Below are 22077 nucleotides of genomic sequence, written 5' to 3'. Positions count from 1 at the left end.
GCCCCCTTTGTGGCTTCCCCCTGTTGCCATTGTGTCTGCCTCTTGTGGCCCCTTGTGTCCTGTCCGTGTCCCTTTTATGGCCTACCCCATCCCCCTTGGTGTTCCCCTCCAGTCTCCCCTTGTGGCCTCCTCAAGTCCCCTTTTGTGGCTTTCCCCGGGCACAGTTGTTATCACTTGATGCCCGCGGTGATCAGCAGCTGTTCCGGTATCCTTTGTGTCCCTGGCGTCCGCTCCCTCCGCAAAGTAACTACCGGTAAGTGGTGGCAGCAGCTGCGGGCATCCCTCACCTCATCCTCGGAGCCCGCGAGATCAGCCGCACGTCTCTCTCTCTCTTTCCCTCAAGTGCCGGTCGCGTCATTGGTCGCATCTGTAATGACGCGACCAGGAAGTACCGGCACTTGAGGGAAAGAGAGAGAGACGTGCGGCTGATCTCGCGGCTCCGAGGATGAGGTGAGGGATGCCCGCAGCTGCTGCCACCACTTACCGGTAATTACTTCGCAGGGGGAGCGGATGCCAGGGACACAAAGGATACCGGAACAGCTGCTGATCACCGCGGGTTCCAAGGTTGAGGTGAAGTATGTTCACTACTGCTACCGTCACTGCCGCCTACTTTGCGGGGAAAGTGTGGACCACACACGCAGCAGTCACACTGGCTGCCCGCAGTGCCCGATGCTGATCGCATCATGCACCTCTGCAAGCTGACAGGCTGCCAATGCTGCTGCCGCCGAGATCGACCAGGTGACATTTTTGGGCAATTTTTTTTATCCTTTGGAATATAAGACGCACTGACTTTCCCCCCCCCCTCTTTTGGGGGAGAAAAAGTGCGTCTTATATTCCGAAAAATACGGTAACTAAAATTCTAAATGCCACATACAGTATATTTCCAGTAATTACTAGCAAATGGCAATCCAAAGGCTTTTTTTCATTTTTTTTGTGTGACGAAAATGACATTTACAGAGAACAGTTCTCACTGTGGGCATTACTATGGAGGACTGTGTCCAGCACATCCAGCATACAGAAACAATCTTCACTGTCTCTAATACAGTGACTGGAATCTGTTCAGAATGGATAGAAAGCAGAAATATAGCTTCAACTGTGTGTAAATAATCATAAGCTGCAGCTCTGTCTGTGCGCTCCTGTCTCTCTGCCACACAGTCTAAAGTAAACAGTTTACAGCCAGGTTACAGTTCAGCTCGGGAGCACTGGGGCTCCCGAAGACTTCCAAAGCCACTCTCGGCGGGAGATTTGCATCAGGGATCCAGTGCTGGAAGGAGCGGACCAGGAGAGAAAAGTGGAAAGGCTCTATAGGACCCAGAGCATTCCCTCTCCTTATGTACGTACCTTTTATTAATTTTTTTTTCTATTTTTTTTTTTTTTTTATAGTTTGACTTCAGACTCCCTTTAAAGTGAACCAGAGAGGAAGCACCCTCATGTATTTTACCATATATATCAGTGGGAACATTAGAGAAAACACCTACCTTGCTTTCTGTTTCATTCTTCACTGCTCAGCCTGCATGTTATCAGCCCTGATAAAATCCCTAAGGGTAGGGGGAGACAGAGAGCGCTCCAATGGTGCATTACCAAAAATGTATCTAATCAACACGCAACAATAGGTGCACTTACAATATATAAAATGATACTGCGCCTTGCATGGCCCGTCAGTAGGTCGCCTCAGTACATTCCAGCCTGGCCAGGGCTGGACCTGAGGAAGGCGTGGACCTACGCCGAAACCGGTAGTGACGTCAGACAGCAGCCACTGCGCACCGCTCCCCGCAGAAGGACGCTCTCGTGTGACTCCATCCACACCTCCAGCCCTGGCCAGGCTGGAATGTACTGAGGCGACCTACTGACGGGCCATGCAAGGCGCAGTATCATTTTATATATTGTAAGTGCACCTATTGTTGCGTGTTGATTAGATACATTTTTGGTAATGCACCATTGGAGCGCTCTCTGTCTCCCCCTACCCTTCTGTTTTTACTAGTGACTGGCTCCATCCAGCACAAGAGAGCTGCACCGAGGGTACATTTAAAGGGCCAACACTATACTGTAGAGCGCAAGTGTATACAAACTTTGCTGATAAAATCCCTGACTGAGCATTCAGTCTGGCTTTGTTCAGGAATCATTATAGCTGAGTCTGTCTTCTGTGCTGTCTTTTCAAGCCCAAGCCTGCCCCCTTGTGGCTCTGCTCAGGAATCATTATAGCTGTGTCATTATAGCAAAGCCAGACTGAATGCTCAGTCTAGGATTTTATCTGAGCTGATAAGAAGCAATCTGAACAGTAAATAATGAAACGGAGAGCAGGGTAGGCGTTTTCTCTAATGTTCCCACTGATATATATGGTAATATACATGAGGATGCTTCATCTCTGGTTTACTTTAAATAGGGCTGTGGAGTCGGTACAAAAATCCTCCGACTCCAACTCCTCAGTTTATGATGCTACCAACTCTGACTCCACAGCCCTGACTTTAAACAAAGGAAATTTGAAAAGTCATGAAGATTAGTGTAAAATTATTTGAATTAATTTTGAAAGAAGGTTCCCGATTTCAGGCAAAACTTTAGTCTGACATCAGTTTTTTTTTATAGTTTTCGATGCAAACTTCATGCAGCTTAAAACTGGGTTTATTCAAACAGTTACAATTTGCAAAATTTGCATATTTATTTCCCTTCAAACAATACCAGTTGCTTGACTGTCCTGCTGACCCTTTGCCTCTAATACTGTTATACGCATAGACCAGGCATGGGCAAACTCGGCCCGCCAGCTGTTACGGAACTACAAGTCCCACAATGCATTTGCCTTTATGAGTCATGACTGTGGCTGTCAGACTCCTGCAATGCATTGTGGGACTTGTAGTTCCTTAACAGCTGGAGGGCCAAGTTTGCCCATGCCTGGCAATGACCCTGAACAAGCATGCAGAGCAGGTGTATGACCAGAATTTGACAATATTCGCTCAAGTGTGATTCAGACACTACTGCAGCCAAATATAAACAGGACTGCCCGGCAACTGGTATTGTTTAATAGGACATAAATATGTCAGCCTCCATATGCCTCTTGAGTTTATTATAAAAAGAGGGTCTGTCTGTCGGTGTATGGAGGCAGAAGCGAGAGTCACATGACCAGGCTGTTACTGGAAAGACGTTTGCTGGCAATGTTCAGAGTTAGGGCTGGTTCAGACGGGCGTTTTTGTGGCGTTTAACGCAGCGTTTCAGACGCAGCGTTTTTTGGGATCTACTGCCATCCCATGCAAGTGAATGGGAGCGTTTAGAGCTGGCTTTTGCAGGCTTTCATGAAAGCCTGGCAGTAGATCCCAGCGTTGCGTCTAGTCTCAAAAGCAACATGCTGCTTTCAGAGGCAGTAAACGCGAGGAAACAATAGCAGAGACCAGAACTGCTAGCCTTGAACGCTTTTCAAAAGCTTTCAAAAGCTAGCTTTTAAACGCTGGCATTTAAACGCTGGCGTTTGAACGCAATGCCAAGCAAAAGCTCAGCAGACGCCCGTGTGAACCAGCCCTTACAGATTACCCAGCAAGCTCATGGTGAACCAGAACTCCTAGGAGTGTGTAAGGGGCAGGAAAGAACCAAAAAGCCCTCTTACTAAAATGCTACGCTAAACAGAGTTTTGCATTTTTTAAAACAGAAGGTATTTGCGATTATTCAGGTTAGAGAGAGCATAGGATATCTCCCACAATGCATCACTGCTGAATAGGCAAATCATCTCTTTGTTGTCCCCGATATCAGAACGCCCATCTCCAGATTTGCTGGAATGCAATGATGTGTAAGCTTGTTAATGTTACAGAGCCAAACTAATCCAACATGCATACAGACTGTATCGGATTGGTTGATCCTCATCAGTCCATGGATTCATATGGCTCAATGGGGTAGGACTTGAAGCACTTAGAGTTACAGACTACCCAGCAAGCTCATGGTGAAGCAGAACTCCTAGAAGTGTGTAAGGGGCTGCAAGAGACCAAAAAGCCTACCTTACTAAAATGTTATGCTTAACAGTAGTTTGCCTTCTGCTGGCAATGTTTATTAAGACATAGTGTGTAGGAGAGAATACAGGATGTTACAGGTCAGCTAACCAAAACTTTTTGGTCAGTTTTAGAGTGGGGAAAGTTTCAAACCGCAAGTGGGAACGGGGGAGTGTACCTAATATGGCCACAGACAGCAATAAAAACCCATCAGGATCAAATCCATCCCATATTTCACATTGCGATTTCTTCTCATTTCCTGTCCTATGAAAACCCCGAGATCAACAAAGAATGTGTGAAATTCTCCTCACCGTAAACCCAACAGCAATTACACCCTAGCAGAAGGCCTCACCTGTCCTGGCTCTACACAGAAAGGAAGAGAGAAAAGATGGATTCAGTAACGTTGTGACACACCAGAGAGGACTTCAGGTGACCCAAAGGCAGGGGTGGTAAACCAGATGCTAAAAATTCTGAGAGGATGCAAGCTGCGTTACACAACATGGGATTGGACCATTCCAAATCATTACCTTCTGCATTGGATTAGACCACTCCCAAGCTGCATACATTTGCATAAACTCTGCTTTATTAGCATCTCATTGTGCCTCCGTACCCTGAAGTAGGCTGGAGATATATGAACTGATCATAAGGGATAAACTACAAGTGCTGAAATGATGTTCCAGAGGCCGGACTTTTCCATTGGTCAGTGAAGCCATTCATACTATTAGGATAAATGGGCGGGCACAACCTCCTGACCTTCTCAATAGTGTTACTTAGCACATGTGTTGCCTAAGCTTGGCAGAGGGCCTTCACTCCCAGGCCTGGATTTACTTCACAGGAGGCACAGATGTCCTTGCACCTTAGACTCCGCCCTCCATGATCCTACAAACCCCACCGAACTGCACCGTGATGGCCGGCCCAGCTGTCACTTCTCCCTTACTTCCCTTGCCTGTCATAGGTAGCTACAGGTGTCCCTTAGTATTAGGTAGCCGGAAGTACCCTCAATATTAATTAACTAGCTGTTCTCCAAATATTAGATCGCTAGAGGAACCTCAGTATTAACCATGGCGTTCTATTTATTGCGGCCGTGCGGCCACGGGTGGCTTTTTTTTAAAAAAATTGGTTTAACTTAGTGTAGCTAGCACTAGGCTAGCTACACTTTACCCCCCCCAAGTCTTCCGTCACTGTCCCCCCCCCCCCCCTCCGATCGCCGCTGGCGATATTTACCTGGCCACGATCCCGCGATGGCCGAGACTTCTACCAGAGCTTCAGGCATTGCTATGGTGACGATCGGGCATGACATCATCAACGTCATGCGCAGTTCCGATGCAAAGGGAAGGAGGCACCAGGGAGGGGAGTGAGCTGCCTTTCCATCATTACGCACCTGTAGGCACTGGTCCACACTGCCTTATGGGAAATCAAGCCCTGGCCCTCCTGATGTGTGATTACACCCCCCCCCCCCCTTTCAGATCTCTGTGTTGTGGGAGGCGGGGATCAGCATATGTCACACCTAGGCCCAGGGCTGTGGAGTCACCTGACTCCTCAGTTTTCCACAGACTCCTCTAATTTACATATCACAATCTTGAATGTAACATAAAAGCCATTTTATTGCTGCCAAAGCTTAGGAGTATTAAAGCTATATTAAGATGGCCATTTGCTTTTGGGAACAAAAAAAAGCTCCTGGCCAGGAAGCTTCCACTCTATCCTGTCAGCCACCCCGGCCTGTCCTTGCCAATGTGAATGCCCCAGCACGTTGTGTGTATAATAGGATTCACCAGAGCCATATATCAGCGGGGTTACAGCCCCACCCACCACCTTGCAGAAAAAGGCCTCTGCCTTTGCTATATCTGATATAGAGAAGACCAGGATCATTTCCTGCAAGGGGGCAGATCTATGCACCGGACCCCAGCTGATCTGGGCTGCAGAGGCTGGGATGGTGTCAGGATCAGCACATTTGGCAGGGAGTCAGGTGCTTTCAGGGATAACAGTACAGGACTTTTCTAGAGGGCTCGTCAATAGAGGACGTATAATAGATGCCTGGCTCTGCTAAATTGTTGATTTCAGCAGAACAGGCAGAGAGGACGGGTAAATGTCTACGGATGAAGCCATGCTGGGCATTCTGGGGGTCTCAAGCTAAGATACCATCAGAATCTCTTCTTAACCCCCCTAAACCAAACTACCTATGAGAGGTTTAAAAGTGGGATAGTCCTCATAAAAATCAAATTTTGACAGCAACTGCTCTGAGTGTACTAAGTGATAAAGATGCTAATCCTGCATTCAAAACTTTTTCTGCCGTTATGGTTTGGAGTTATCACATACGTTAGGAGCACTGGCCCTTTAATTGCCATTGCCAAACAGTTGCATGCTGGCAGGTCTTTAAATTATTATATATATCTATAATATATTCCTCTTCCCTTTATTTCCCCCTAATTCTAATGACATAAGACAGTGCACTTCCTAGTATAGACCTCAGTGGGAGTGTCTGAAGGCTCTGGGAGGAGGGTGGGTAACGAATACACAATTAGCAAGAGGAGAAAAAAAAAAAAAAAAAAAAGATTGAGGGAGGAAATGATGTCAGGATTCAAAAAGGTAATAGAATTCTCTGCTTTTCCTTAATAAAATTCACAGGAATCATAATGTGGACAGTGCAATGTTATGTGAGTAGAACTAGTATTTATCTACTTATATACGTGTTTTTTATTTGTAGGTTACCATGGGTGTCACTTGTTCTTTAACCTGCTTAGCGGAGCCGCCGTAGGGTGCCGCCGTTGGGTGCCGCTCAGGCCCTGCTGGGCCGATTTACATAATTTTTTTTTTTGCTGGACGCAGCTAGCACTTTGCTAGCTGCGCCAGCACACTGATCGCCGCTGGCCCGCGCCCGATCGCCGCAATCCGTTGCGGCGCGCAGCCCCCCCCCCCCCCAGACCCGTGCGCTGCCTGGCCAATCAGTGCCAGGCAGCGCCGAGGGGTGGATCGGGACTCCCAATGACGTCCCGACGTCGCTGACGTCATCCCGCCCCGTCACCATGGCGACGGGGGAAGCCCTCCAGGAAATCCCGTTCTTTGAACGGGATTTCCTGATCGGAGATTGCCGAAGGCGATCGAAGCGGGCGGGGGGATGGGCCCTGGGCTCGCTACAGGATTTAAAAAAAAAAAAAAAAAACTGCTGCGCTGCCCCCTGGCGGAATTTTTCATACCGCCAGGGGGGTTAAAGAGGCCCAGTAGTAACATACAGTATAATGCAGTCAATTATTCAGGCTACCCACTTTTTTATGTTAATTTTTCTGGTTTCAGCATCAGAAAAACTTCCTAAATCTATATATCACTGTATGTTGGTATGTAGCCCGCCCTCCCAGTGATGTCACAGCCTAGGCTATTTAGCTAATCGGAATTTCCTCACAGAGCATTCTGGGAGATCAGGTATATTTCATAATGGCTTCGGGAACTGCTGCAGATCCTGCTGATTTTTATTGGCTCCAATCCAAGCTGCACGTCATTTGCACACAAACCTAAATAATGAGCACCCCACTGACCATCTGAGTGCCAACAGCAGGCAAGGCACATGACCTAACCAAAGGGATTTCTAACACCCAAAGTCAATAGTGCTGAGTTACTAAAGTTAGCAAACACAAGTGATCACCAAACGCATACTGGATTCTTTTCTTTAAAAAAAAAAAGTATATATTATTGGCTAGCAAAAGTCTGTATCCCCTTGCCTGGGCCATATCAGAATATAGAAAGGCATTGCTGAAAGGTGAGTGATCAAACGCTGCTGGCAATGCAAAATTTTCCATCCTGCACAATCGACCGATTTCGGACGGCAATCGATTGGAAAGCGTTGCGATCGTGATTTCTAGCAGATCTAATCAGTGATGGAAGCTGTATATCAACAGGTAGAATCGCCTAGCATATGGCCAGCTTTAGTTGGTTTAGGTTAGTTGGTGGTCAATCTAGGGCTCAAATTAAAGGGGACCTGAACTCAGAACTTCCTCTCTGCTCTAAAAGATAAGCAACAGCATAACAACATTTACAGAAAAACATTTGTTACAGCTGATACAAATCCTGCAATGAATCTGCAGTGTGTTTACTTCCTGCTTTCATGGAGGCAGACAAAGGGTTAACATCCTGTGTTTACAAATTAGCTGCTCTATAGAGGCAGCCAGCCGGGACAGCTGAGAGTTGAAATTACACTTGTGATTAGTCACAAATGAGCGGAAATCAGACAGGCTAAACTCTCTAAATACATACAGGGTGCATTTCTCTATGCTTTCCTTCTGTCATGTGCAAGAGTTTAGGTCCACTTTAATACAAACATCCTCAAATACAGACAACTCCAAACTCAGACATTCCCCCCCCCCCCCCCCCCCCCCCACACACACACACACAGCATATGCTACAGTCACACAATTCGTAATGTAACCTTTAAGCAATCCTATTCAAATGGGATTCTAATATGACCCAGGAAATGGCTGACTGCAGTCATCTATAATCTCCATCCTTAGGAAATGAGCACCTGTGAGTTCTCCAGCAGGTCAGTCCAATATACATACAGATAAAGGGAGACCTGAAACCACTTCTTACCTCAAACTGCGGCCAGTTCATGGTCATCCCGGGACCGTGGTTGTTCTTGAACCATTTGAGGTCTTCCTGAGTGTCGGCAGACTTGATGGCGTACTCCAGATCTCGGTATATGCTGGGATACCTGAGGGGAAGAACATGATCGGTGAGACTTAAAAACCACCTCCAGCCAAAAAAAAGGTCTGAATGGCAATACATATATGCAGTCTATGCACTGTGTACAGTTAGATGAATATATAAAGTTTACATCTGGTACATCATATTGGAAAGAACAGACTCACGTTTATATCTGTAAGTAGCACGTCCTTATTTCTTCTGAAGCTGAAGACTTGCTAAAGCATTGTGCCGGGCTGTACCCTCCCCCTCAGCCTGGTTCCCTCCCCTGCTGTCTGCCTGCCAGGATCAAATGACTTCTCTTTTCTCAGTGTGTAGGAGAGAGAAGAGACAGGAGAACTGCTGCAGCCTGTCTTATGTCTGTTTGCTATAATTCTTATTTCAGATGTCTGCCTGCCTGCCTAGATTAGATCAGGGCTTTTCAACCTTTTCACTAACTGTACCACTTGTATCGCCTGAAAAATTTTACGTACCACCAGTGTGCTTGCGCAGTAGATCTAACCTGATCAGGCTCAGCTGAAAAGTATTACATTTATATTGATAGCCTACAGATTGCCATTACTGGCAGTCTGAAGGTAGACAGCCAATATCGGTAGCCTCCCCCCTCCACCAGAGAGCTGGGCAGTGACTCACCACAAAGTTTGGTTCTCCCCTGCTCGCTCCTTGCTGTGCTGCCCTGAGGAATACTTCAGACCTCAGATCAGTGGTAATCTGGCCGCAGTGAAGAGATAGCCAGGCAACCGGTGCACAGTGATGGCATGTATACTTCAAATACTGGAAGTGAACAGTGATGTCACTTTATTGTATTTGAAGTATACTACTTCTATATTTCAAGTATACCTGCCGTCATTGTGCACCATTCACCTGGCTGTCTCCGTATGTCCCAGGGCGGCACAGCAAGGAGCAGGACAGGACCAGGACAAGTGGCAGGCGTGCAATTAAGTGACAGGCAAACTTGGAGTGTACCACCTGGCCAACAGCAAAGTACCACTGGGGGTACGCGTACCACAGGTTGAAAAGCCCTGGATTAGATCACATGAACATGAGAGGGGTGGAGTTATGACATCAATCCACCAGCATCATTTGCACCTATGGTTTGGAAAAAATAAATAAAAGAATGCCACAGCCCAATTTCCCACTTGAAAGTGTGTGTGTGTGTGTGTGTGGGGGGGGGGGGGGGGCGTAGGGGGAGAGAGGATTTCAAGAGCATATGTGGAATATGGACCCTGGTGGTGAGAAGATCACACTTTATCATGAGTGATTTTATATATCTTGGCAACCTATTAGGTTTGAAGCAAACTGTAATTTATAATTTAGTTTTTCTTTAACCATTTACCGCCATCCTAACGTATTAAAACGTCATGCTTACCGCTATTAACAGCAACATGACGTTTTAATACGTCGCGCATTCCCGCCGCTGCTACCGCCGTGTGTCCGCCGCTACCGCCGCCATTACCGTCGGGATCCCGTGCTGGGTGATTGGGGAAGAGGACCGAACAGTCCTCTACCCAATCGCAGTGCCTGGAGTGAATGGACGTGACCGCGAACAGCGGCTACGTCCATTCACAGAAACAGGAAATGTAACAGTTTAATAAAGTGTAAAAAAAAAAAAAAAAAAAAAAGTGAACACGTCCTATGAGTGTTCACTAGCGCCATCTTGTGGCCAAAAAGTTACACCTACAAAATACATACATTTTCAAGTATATACACATCATTAATAAAATTACACTTCCAACCCTCCCCCCCCCCCCCCCCCCCCCAAAAAAAAAATCAGCTTAAAAAAAATAAATAAATAGCTGCCTTAGGGACTCAGCTTTTTTTTATTCTATATTTTATGGGGGAAAATTAATTTTAATTTATTACATTGGGGCTTGTAATTATGGCCAGAACAAACAGAAAAATAACCACTTATATTTCAAAATAATATACTGTCGCCATACATTGTGGTAGGGACATAATCTAAACGGTTTAATTATCGGGACCACTGGGCAAATAAAACGTGTTTGTTTTATCCACAGGAGAATGTTTAATTTTAAAACTATAAAGGCTGAACACTGAGAAATAATGATTTTTTTTTCTTTTTTTTCTGTTTTTCTCATTAAAATGCATTTAGAATAAAAAAATTCTTAGCAAAATGTACTATCCACAGAAAGCCTAATTGGTGGCGAAAAAAACGAGGTATAGATCATTTTCTTGTGATAAGTAGTAATAAAGTTATTAGGGAATAAAAGGGAGGAGCGCTGACAACTGAAAATTGCTCTGGTCCGTTAGGATAAAAACCCTTGGGAGTGAACTGGTTAAAGTTACAGAATGTTGGAGCGATGAAAGCTTACAGCACCCCGGCCTCTGATCACCCCAGGAAACGGTGAGCAGGGAGTAGTGATGCTCATCTGGATATAGTGGAACTGAAATTTCTGCATTTCTGTTCAGAAATCGCCATTTCTGCGGAAATACCACAACTCGCTAATTTTAGCCCAGTCCCAGAGCTGGAAAGCATTGTACCAATCAGAGAATGCGAAATCAACTCGGAAGTATTTGACCAATGAGAGGATGCAAAAAGTGCCTAAAGGGCCTAAAAAGGAACCCTCCACCTAACGGCCTAGCCCATACATGTCAAAATCCGGCCCGTGGGCCACATCTGGCCCTCAGAACCATTACATTTGGCCCTCAAGTGGTTTCCCCACTGTATGTTTAACCCACTATAGACCACCGCGGAAGCTTTAATGGAGGTGAAGCCTATAACACCAGTAAAGCCATATGGGGAGGGAGGGGGAAAGCACTAGACACCAGGGAACTGTATAGGGGAGGGACGGGGTCACCTGGGAACTTTATAAGGGAAGATGGTTCCCAACAGACATCAATATTGGCCTGCGGACTAGGTCACTGGTGTACAATTTCGGTCCACTTTGTATTTGAGCTGGACATCCCTGGCCTAGCCCGTCTGCAAAACCATACCTACATAGTTGCCGATTGGCTACTAACCGCATCAGACGCCACCTAATCACTTGGGTGCCAGATTACCAATAATTAACACAAGCGTTTAATAAATGCCTGCTGATCCCCGCTTCCAAATGATCTGATCCGGCGTGCAAGGTGTAAGTGTGGCCATCTGATGGCGCAGCCTATGCCGCAACCGATGTCCCTGTGTATCCTGCACTGATAGGAGTGGCTATAAAATGCGTCACTGAGGCAGGGCTCACAACTGACCGTGCAGAAAAAAAACCCGTAAAAGTTTTATTCACGTGAATTTTTGGACACTATGTGCATTTGGCCACAGTACCTAACAATTGCTAAGGCCTCGTTCACAACTGGTACGTTTAGAAACGTGTAATAAAAACGCATGCCTTGGTGCTCGTTTTAGTGCATTGCGGTTGCTTTTTTTTAAGCGGACCCCTGCGTTTACATGCACTTAAAAAAAAAAAACTTTTTCCAGCTTGTTTTGCTTATTGTAGCAGTAGTCAAAGATTTGCTTTCATATGAAAAAAAAAATGTTTTCAATTAGGCTAAAAACCGCTTGCGCTTCTATGTGCTAAAAAAAAAAAGCGCACTCATTCAATTGCATTGATGTGCACTTTGCACCTCAACGCACAGAAATGCATGCAACACCACATTTTTGTAACAGCTCAGCGCATAGACGTGTACCAGACATTCAATTACATGGGAAAAAAATCAATACCTTGCAGAACGTACAGGGCAATGCGCTGTGAAAAGCGCACAGAAACAGCCCCGATGTGAACGAGGCTTAAAGAGGAAAACCGCGCACAGTGTAGGCAAGAGCGATCCCATTGGTTTATTGGTTGGAAGTACTAAAGCTAATTTGCCTGCAGGGGAGAAAAAACAAAAAAAACGCATCAAAACGTGAAATGTGAACCCTGCCAGAAGGGCAAGCAAGACCCGTCGTGGAATGTCCTGGCATTAACAATCGATCAGAGCATTGTTACAGCCCCAGATGAGAGCGTGAACAATACAATGACCTGAGTAATGAGCACAAGATCGTCACATGATCAGACAGTCTGCAGACGCCACGCCTTGGAAATATTGCCCAATAACACGGATTTCTCAAGCCAAGGTCATGTGTACTTTGTTTCAGGCACATATCAGTCATTATCAGACAGCACAATAGCACATTATTGCCCGGCTCCAACAATGAACACAGAAGTATAAAGTGCAACTTCGCAGTAAATTAAACATTGGCCTCAATTCTGGTAGGGTTTTCGAGCAAATCACACAGCATGCGGTAATAACATTTAGCAATTCTGGTAGCTTTTAGTCATATATTTCACTGCAAGCAGTAAATTTTATTTATTGTATTTATAAAGCGCCAACATATTACGCAGCGCTGAATTATGTGGTAACTCGTGCGGTAATTTTTCTATTCTCATGGAATTTAGGGGGCGTGTAAGCCCTTAATTTATTATTATTATTATTATTATTTAGTATTTATATAGCGCCGACATATTACGCAGCGCTGTACAGTGTATATATATATATCTTGTCACTAACTGTCCCTCAAAGGAGCTCACAATCTAATCCCTACCATTGCCATATGTCTATATTATGTAGAGTAAGTACTGTAGTCTAGGGCCAATTTAGGGGGAGCCAATTAACTTATCCGTATGTTTTTGGAATGTGGGAGGAAACCGGAGTGCCCGGAGGAAACCCACGCAGACACGGAGAGAACATACAAACTCTTTGCAGATAGTGCCCTGGCTGGGACTCGAACCAGGGACCCAGCGCTGCAAGGCGAGAGAGCTAACCACTACGCCACCGTGCTGCCCACAATTTACCGATCAGTTTAAAGGCTGGAACCCACTAGAGCGATTTTGTGAGCGTTTAAGGAGCGATTTAAACCGCTAGCGATTTCCCTAAACGCTCAGCTAATATTCATGGATGGGCCAAATTCCACTTGAGTGATTGCGATTACCAAAACGCCCTGTCTTCATTCTCCGAGCGGCTATTGCCGCATGGGAGACTGTTAGACGGTGTGAATCACGCTGTCTATTTACATAGTACAGCACTGCGATCAGCAGCAGCGCTGTACTGGGGACAGCCCTAGGGGACAAGAGAGCGATCGTCTCTCACAGGCAGAAGCCTATGACAGCCGATCGCGTGATTGGCCGGCTGGAGGGAGGGGATTTCTAAAAAAACAAAAACAAAAACAAAAAAACCAGAACTAGTAAAAAAAAAAAAACAGTACAAAAAATTAACATAAATATTCAGACCCCACCAACAGAGAGCGTGTGCTGTGTTAAGGCCAAGCCCTGCAGCTTGGCCTTAAAGCTGCAGTGGCCAGTTATGAAAACAGCCTGGTCTTTACCACTGTGGTCCTCAAGTGGTTAAAGACTACTATTTATATCTACCACATGCTTACCGCTGAAATACCGCAATTTTTACCACACTTTATTCATTTACCGCACGTTCTACCGCATGTTTGAAAATGTGGAAAAATCTTTCAGAATTGCTAAAAAAAAAAAAAAAAAAAAAAAAAGAAGGAAATACCACACTAGGTAGTTTACCGACAAAAAAAAAACAATTACCTCACATAGCGACCAGAATTGAGGCCATGTGTGGCGTCAAATAAACTATTTACGGTAAGTAAAGAAAAAAAAAAAAAAAAAAAAAAGACTGTCACGAGAGGCCTTGTCTTCGTGATACAGGTCTGTGGGGGTTGTCAGGGTTAAATACTTACTTGATTGTAACGCTTCCCAGCAGGTGATCGCACAGCCCCTCAGAATTGCGGCAATGGCAATTTTTTTTTCTCAAAATCTCTGCAGGGGCTTTGGCCATACCCATCTGTTTTGCAGAATCCCCCCCAATTAGTGGATGCCAAGTCGTGGCAACATAGGCGAAGGTCTCCAAAGAGCTGTGGCAGATCTTGGAAACATGGCAGCGACCGCACTGCCGAGGAAGTATTTTACCGGAAGTACTCAAACTTAAAATTCTATTAGAAAAGAGGATCTTTCAATAAATGTAACTATAATAAACTCAGTGTTCTCCCCAGGCTCTTTTAGCCGGGTGCTCCACCCGGCTAGTTTTGGTGACCACCCGGCTGTCATCAGCTCACCTCCTCCTATGCTGTAAGCAGAAATGTGCAGAGAATCACTGGCCCTGCATTCTTTCATCTCGCCCCACCCGGCTACTTTTTCATGCCACCCGGCTGGAAAAAAATTCTGGGAAGAACACAGAAACTAGACACCGTCAGGAAAGGCAGGTCTGCAGAAGATTAAGAACAAGGTAGCCACACACCCACAATACAATAAAAATACGTACTACCCCCCCCCCCCCCCCCTTTTTTTAAATAAAAAAAAAATTGGTTGTACAGAAAATCAAAAATGTACTCTCTCCACCCTCCACCCAAAAGTGAGAAATATGATCTTATTCCCTGTATTTTCCTCCCAATATAAGTTGATCAAGAGTGGTGGAAGATGATCAATTTTACAGATAAATGAATGGTGTAGGATAGTTTGTTAAATTTCTTGATTTATAAACGCAAGCAATTCCTAATCATTTTTTTCATGACTGGGGAAAAAAATGATTGTAAATCTGAAACTAGAAAAAAAAATTAATAATAATTGCACGGTGTGTGGCTCCTGTTATGGGTAAAGCTATTCGGCACTGATACCCGATGAAGTGGGTTTGAGCCCCGATACGCGTTGCTTTTGTGCCAATAAATACCTCTTCCAATTGCAGGCTGTCCTGCCGCAGGAGACTAGCGCACCTACTTCCTCTCCTGTCTAGTACTATACATTTTACCCTATGGGCACCTATAAAAACCTATGTATAGATCATAGCGCACAGCGAGCAGGCATCTGGGGGTTGCTGAGAACTCTGAAAGCAGAAACTTTCTATTTGAGGAAGAGATCTCAGACACCCTCTGTCGTCTCCGCCAGACAACCTGCGACCTGGACCCTGGACCAACTAAACATATGCTGAAATGCCCTGACCTGCTTGGTCCAGCATTTCACAAAATAGTAAATTGCTCTCTGCAAGCAGGGAGGTTTCCTACCTCTCTAAAAGAAGGAATCATCAAGCCCCTTCTCAAAAAACCTTCCATGGATCCAGATGCTATGAGCAGCTACAGACCTGTCTCCAACCTCCCCTTCTTAGGTAAAGTTATTGAAAAGGCTGTCTATCTGCAACTTGAAACCAGGCTGTCAGTAAACAACATCCTGGACCCTCTACAATCTGGCTTTAAGAAACACCACAGCTGTGAAACAGCCCTCATCCAAGTCTGCAACGATCTGCTCATGGCAAGGGACAGAGGGGAATGCTCCATCCTAATCCTGTTGGATCTCTCAGCTGCTTTTGATACAGTTGACCATGAAATCCTGCTTAACAGACTGCAGGAGTACTGTGGCATCAGTGGATCAGTCCTCCAGTGGTTCAGATCATTCCTGACTGACAGAACACAGAGAGTATCCCTAGGACCTATAATGTCCAAACCTGCACCTCTACAATTCGGAGTGCCACAAGGATCAGTCCTATCCCCTCTGCTGTTTGCAATCTACATGTTGCCACTCGGTACACTTATCCAACGACATGGCCTGACGTACCACTGCTACGCCGATGACACACAGCTATACCTGTCCTTCAAACCTGGTGGAACAGACCCTACCCCAAAAATAAACTCTTGCTTAGCTGAGCTTCAGGCATGGATGAATGATAACTGGTTGAAACTGAATGCTGACAAAACTGAGGTCCTGTTTGTCCAAAGCCAGTGCTCGCCATCAAAACAGCTCTATCCTAAAGCAACACCAATCAGGATTGGGAATTCAGACATAAACAGCTCCAACCTTGTGCGCAGCCTTGGCATACTAATCGATGGGGAATTGAGTTTCAGAAACCAAATTTCATCTGTAGTTAAATCTTCCTTCTTTCATCTGAAGAACATTGCAAAGATTAAACATCTGATTCCCCCAGAGGATCTTCAAACCCTAGTCCACGCCTTCATCACATCACGGCTGGACTACTGCAATGCCCTTTATGCTGGCCTCCCCAAAAAAGACTTGCGTCGCCTGCAATTAGTGCAGAATGCTGCTGCCAGATTGCTAACAAACCAGCCTCGCCACTGTCACATTACACCGATCCTTCGCTCACTGCACTGGCTACCAGTAGAATGGAGAATACTCTTCAAGATTGGACTGCTGACATTCAAATCCCTGCACAATCTGGGCCCTGGATACATGAAGGACTTGCTGAAGCTGCACCACACCTCTCACAACCTCAGATCAGCAAGTTCTATAAACTTGGTCACTCCCAGAGTGCACCTCAAAAAATCTGGAGACAGAGCCTTCTGTCATGCTGCCCCTACTCTTTGGAACTCCCTACCACACCCAGTAAAGACAGCACCATCCCTGGAGCTATTCAAATCCAGACTGAAAAGCCACCTGTTTAGCCTGGCATTTCCAGATTTATAAAATTCTTCCCCTGTACCACGATGGTCGGAGCCATGCTTATGCGCTTTGAGTCCCACGGGAGAAAAGCGCTTTACAAATGTTATTTGTTGTTGTTGTTGTTATTTTCCACAACGTTTTCATGCACAATTCATATAAAACAATGTTTTGTGAAATTAATATAGAGCCCGGTGCCCTAATGTGGGCGTTCGGTTCAGCTTACCCCTCCAGGTTGGAGCGGTCGAGATGTTTCTGGATATCCAGTAGGACGTCGCGGAAGAAGCGCAGCCTCTTGTCCTCAAACTGCTGGCACTGCTCAAACACCTGCTCCATGTTCTCCATATACTGCGGGGTGGAGCTGTCCAGATCCTTCAGCGCCTTCTCGTACTTCTCTTTGGTCTGCAGCAGAAGAGAAAGAGATGAAGCATGGCTGCAGGGGTGATGGAAGGGCGACACCAGCTTCAGATATTGAGTGGGGGGGGGGGCACAAGAAAAATATTCACAGCAATACTCTATTATAATATGTAAAGTGTATTCAACAGATATTACATGTGCTAGGTAACCACTTTCAGACCAGCAGTTTTTGGCCCCTTAACCTGCTGAGCGGTCTGGACGAGCTCAGCTCGTCCAACACCGCCAGAGGCTGCCGCTCAGGCCCTGCTGGGCCGATTTTCGTCAAATAAAAAGCAGCACACGCAGCCGGCACTTTGCCAGCCGCGTGTGCTGCCTGATCGCCGCCGCTCTGCGGCGATCCGCCGCGAGCAGCGGCGAAAGAGGGTCCCCCCAGCCGCCTGAGCCCAGCGTAGCCGGAACAAAAAGTTCCGGCCAGCGCTAAGGGCTGGATCGGAGGCGGCTGACGTCAGGACGTCGGCTGACGTCGATGACGTCACTCCGCTCGTCGCTATGGCGACGATGTAAGCAAAACAAGGAAGGCCGCTCATTGCGGCCTTCCTTGTTTATTCTGGGCGCCGGAGGCGATCGGAAGAACGCCTCCGGAGCGCCCTCTAGTGGGCTTTCATGCAGCCAACTTTCAGTTGGCTGCATGAAATAGTTTTTTTTTTAATTTAAAAAAAACCCTCCCGCAGCCACCCTGGCGATTTAATCAGAACGCCAGGGTGGTTAAAGGACCACTGTCGCGAAAATCTTAAAATGTAAAATACATGTAAACACATACAAATAAGAAGTATGTTTCTTCCAGAGTAAAATGAGCTGTAAATTACTTTTCTCCTATGTTCCTGTCACTTACAGTAGGTAGTAGAAATCTGACATTACCGACAGATTTTGGACTAGCCCATGTTCTCACAGGGGGTTCTCAGGGTTTTCTTTATTTTTAAAAGCACTTCGTGAATGGCAGCTGCTCCGTACAACTGCCAAATAAATGTGCAGTGAGCAGGGAGGCTGGCCAGCATCTTTGTATAAATCGTTTTCAGGGAATGTCTTTATAAAGAATAAAGGTCATGCTGATAATCCCCTATAGAGAGATGGACTATCCCAAAATCTGTCGGCAAAGTCAGATTTCTACTACTTACTGTAAATCCCAGCAACATAGGAGGAAAGTAATGTATGGCTTATTTTACTCTGGAAGAAATGTACTTCTAATTTGAATGTGTTATAATTTTAAGATTTTCGCGACAGTTTCTCTTTAAGGCCCAGAAAACAGGGCTCACTGATGCCATGTCTCTCTCTCGCCGCTTGCGCGGGTCTCCTGATGATGAAGTCCGCTCACTCTGCTGTCAGCGTGACAGCAGATCTCTGTGAGACGGTCAGGAGCATATTTCATAGGCTCCTGACCCTGCGGTCACTATAAGCGGCACAATTGGCGGTGCTGTAATTGAAATCTACGCCCTGGCAGGGATAACCGGTCCCAAACAGGCCGTACATTTCAATTAGCAAGGCCTGGAAGCAATTAAACTTTTTTTCTTCTTCGAATATAACTGGTTAGGTTCAGCTAAGATCATTTAGAGAAGTAGAACACTTTTTTTAAAGAAAACCATAATAAACCCACATTTTGTGGAGCATGATAAGATCAAAAAAAAATCATGACTGAACTCAGCAACTACTAATACTTGCACCAGTAACACAGCCCACATTCTCAGAAATATATAGTGCACAAGTACCCTTTCTGCAGATTCCAAGCTCTTGGTCACATGACCAGAGTACTGCTCCAAAACTGCTTCAGCTTAGCTATCAAAGCATCTTGATAGCCTCCACTTTTGGTACGCAAAAAAACCTGTGCAGCTCCCTTAAAGTAAACCAGAGAACTAAACCTATCAAAAATCAATACTTAACCGCTGCTTCCTCCAGCAGCATAAACACGTGTGTGTCCCTCGCCGTCCTCCCGCAGTCTGCCATTCAGCCGCGATCAGCCACGGTAACAGGCTCAGTCGTGTCAGTCCGGGTCTAGTGCACATGTGCGGGAAGGTCCGCGCACGTGCAGAAGACCCAGACTGGCCCCGACTGATCCAGTTACCCGGGCTAATTGCGGCTGAACGGCAGCGAGGGACTTGCACGTGTTTATGCTGCTGGAGGAAGCAGCGGGTAAATACATACAGGGTGCATTTTTCTCTGTTTTTCTTCTGTCCATTGCAAGAGCTCAGGTCCACTTTAATAACAAGTGTGGCCTGCTTTGTGTCCTTGTGGCCACCTACTATGTGGCCATCAGGTCTCTCTTTATCGGTGTCCATTATTTTTCAATAAAAAAAAAAGCCTCCGCCTCCTGCCTCAAAGACCCCTCAAGGAGAAGACAGCCAAGGGGGTTGTGGGTCGTTAGTGGCCTTGCTGGCTGATGACAGCACTAAGTTTGCTGCAACCTGAAATGAGCGGAGATTTATTATTATTTATATAGCGCTGACATCTTTCGCAGCACTGTACAGAGTATATTGTTTTATCACGTAACTGTCCCTCAGAGGAGCTCACAATCTAATCCAGTGGTCCTCAAACTATGGCCCATGGGCTGAATGTGCCCCCCCCCCGAGGCTTTTTCACTGGCCCCCAAAACACAAATTGTATAACTTATAGATGTGGCCCACTGCACCTTTAAATATTACCGGCCCGCATATAGCATAGCAGTGCTGGCGCCACCCATCCGCATACTGTAGAAAGCCAGCGAGCAGCAATTCGCTGGCTTCCAATGCAAATGCTGCATCAGGTGACACTGCTGTCCAATTGGATGGCATGCTGTCACCTGGGTATGCCTCACTGACTGGTGCACAAAGATGTTCTTCGGATGTCGCATGACTGAATGGCTGCTGCTGGGGGTTCTCCTTCGGGCATGATTGGGGGGAATCCATACCTAGATTCAATGTAATGGTTTTCAACATCACTTTATGTATGTTCCGCCCCCCAGTATGTTGACCCGGCCCTTGACTGAAAAAGTTTGGGGACTCCTGATCTAACCCTACCACAGTCATATGTCTATGTATGTATCGTGTAGTGCATGTATCATAGTCTAGGGTCAATTTAGGGGGAAGCCAGTTAACGTATCTGTATGTTTGTTGGGATGTGGGAGGAAACTGGAGTGCCCAGAGGAAACCCACACACACGGGGAGAACGTACAAACTCCTTGCAGATGGAGCCCTGGCTGGGATTTGAATCGGGGACCCAAAGCTGCAAGGCGAGAGCGCTAACCACTACACCACCGTGCGGCCCTGAGATAGAAAGGTGATTTTTAAGAACAAGAACAGTACAAGATGGTTTGTGTAGTGCAAAGAAATGACAAACTAATGAAAGTGGAATTTGCTTCTCTATAGTTACAGAGGAGCCTGACTGCTATTCTCAGCCGCTGTTGGCAAACAAGAGAAAGTAAGAGTGAAGCGAGCGCCTGCCCTGGGACTGCATGGCGTGTTTGCTCAGCAGGGCGTTGCTGGTTACGGTACGGCACTTTGTGTGAATATAACTGGAAGAGTTCCTGTACAAACACCAGGGACGCTGGCACATCCTTTACCTTCTGTGAGTCCTGCTTGCTCTTCTCCACCTTGTCCTGCAGCTTCTTCAGCTGCTCCGGGTTGAGCGCGGGGTCGGCCTTGCTGTTGGTCTCCCTGGAAATGGCCAGTTTCTCCTCCTTGCATGCAGCGTGGTACGCCTTCTTACAGCCCTCCACCTGCATGGATGGGAGAGGGACAGGCAACTTAGAGAACTCAAAGATACATACGTTATAACATGTATATGACAGCTGGCAAAATCCAGCCTGTTTCTTAGTGGTATTTTACAGTCTTAATAAAAATTACCTTCAAATTAATAGGGAACCACACGCCATCCCCCCCCCCTCCGGTTTCTAATAGCTATAGGAGCTGCCTGCCAGCCTCCCCCCCCCATCTAGTTGCCCATTATTAATCCAGAGGGAAGCCGTGAAATAGCATATGTGACTTCTCTAAACTCTTTGAAGCACAGTGTCCTATCCCACCACCCCCTCAAGCCCCTCGCTGATGAAAGCTTTTGTTTGCTCTCTGCTAACATGTGCAATAACATAATTACATCAGTCCTTATCTGCCTGAAATTTTTGAGGTCAGGCAGGACTTGGTAAGCCCGGGCTATTGTTTTCTATCGATCGCAGCAATCGGCTTGGACAATCGATTGTTTGGGAAATTGGATCATTCGTGGGAAGCTTAAATCTAGTTCATGCACAACAACAAGCTAATATTCCCACTATTATAGTCCATATTAAGATGAGACAAAATACAGAACATTTATATTTGCTTTTCTCCTGGCGGACTAAAAACGCCAGAGCTGCAGCCACTAAGGCCTGCTCAGTATGCAGTAGCGGTGTTTGAGAGTCTTGCCCAATGTCTCCTTACTGAATTGGCACTGGCTTACTGAACAGGAAGAGCCAAGATTGGAACCTAGGTCGCCTGTGTCAGACGCAGAGCCCGTAAAGAGACTCTGAAGTTTCATTAAAATCAAGTTTTTGTATTAAAAATGTCTAACATGAAGGCCCTAACTAAAACGCCGCATCCCTGCGGCTGAAATCTAACTAAATCCCCCCAAACTACCCCTCGCAAAATCCACGACTTTCTTAGTCGTGGATTTTG

At 46.1% G+C, this 22077-nt stretch overlaps 1 protein-coding gene across 3 annotated transcripts in view; it reads right to left on the bottom strand.

The window, feature by feature from the left end:
* Window positions 1-22077, bottom strand: part of PACSIN2 (protein kinase C and casein kinase substrate in neurons 2) — a 182356-nt gene that overhangs the window by 13244 nt on the left and 147035 nt on the right. For all 3 annotated transcript variants that reach the window (XM_068278169.1, XM_068278168.1, XM_068278170.1), the window contains exons 5-7: window positions 20994-21149; window positions 17274-17449; window positions 8547-8667 (exon numbers count right to left, since the gene is read on the bottom strand). In XM_068278169.1, coding sequence (XP_068134270.1) covers window positions 8547-8667; window positions 17274-17449; window positions 20994-21149 — 453 coding nt within the window. The remainder of the gene's footprint in view (window positions 1-8546; window positions 8668-17273; window positions 17450-20993; window positions 21150-22077) is intronic.

Source organism: Hyperolius riggenbachi, chromosome 3 (genome assembly GCF_040937935.1).
Source record: "Hyperolius riggenbachi isolate aHypRig1 chromosome 3, aHypRig1.pri, whole genome shotgun sequence".
Taxonomy (NCBI): domain Eukaryota; kingdom Metazoa; phylum Chordata; class Amphibia; order Anura; family Hyperoliidae; genus Hyperolius; species Hyperolius riggenbachi.
This window is presented reverse-complemented; position numbering and strand designations above follow the sequence as displayed.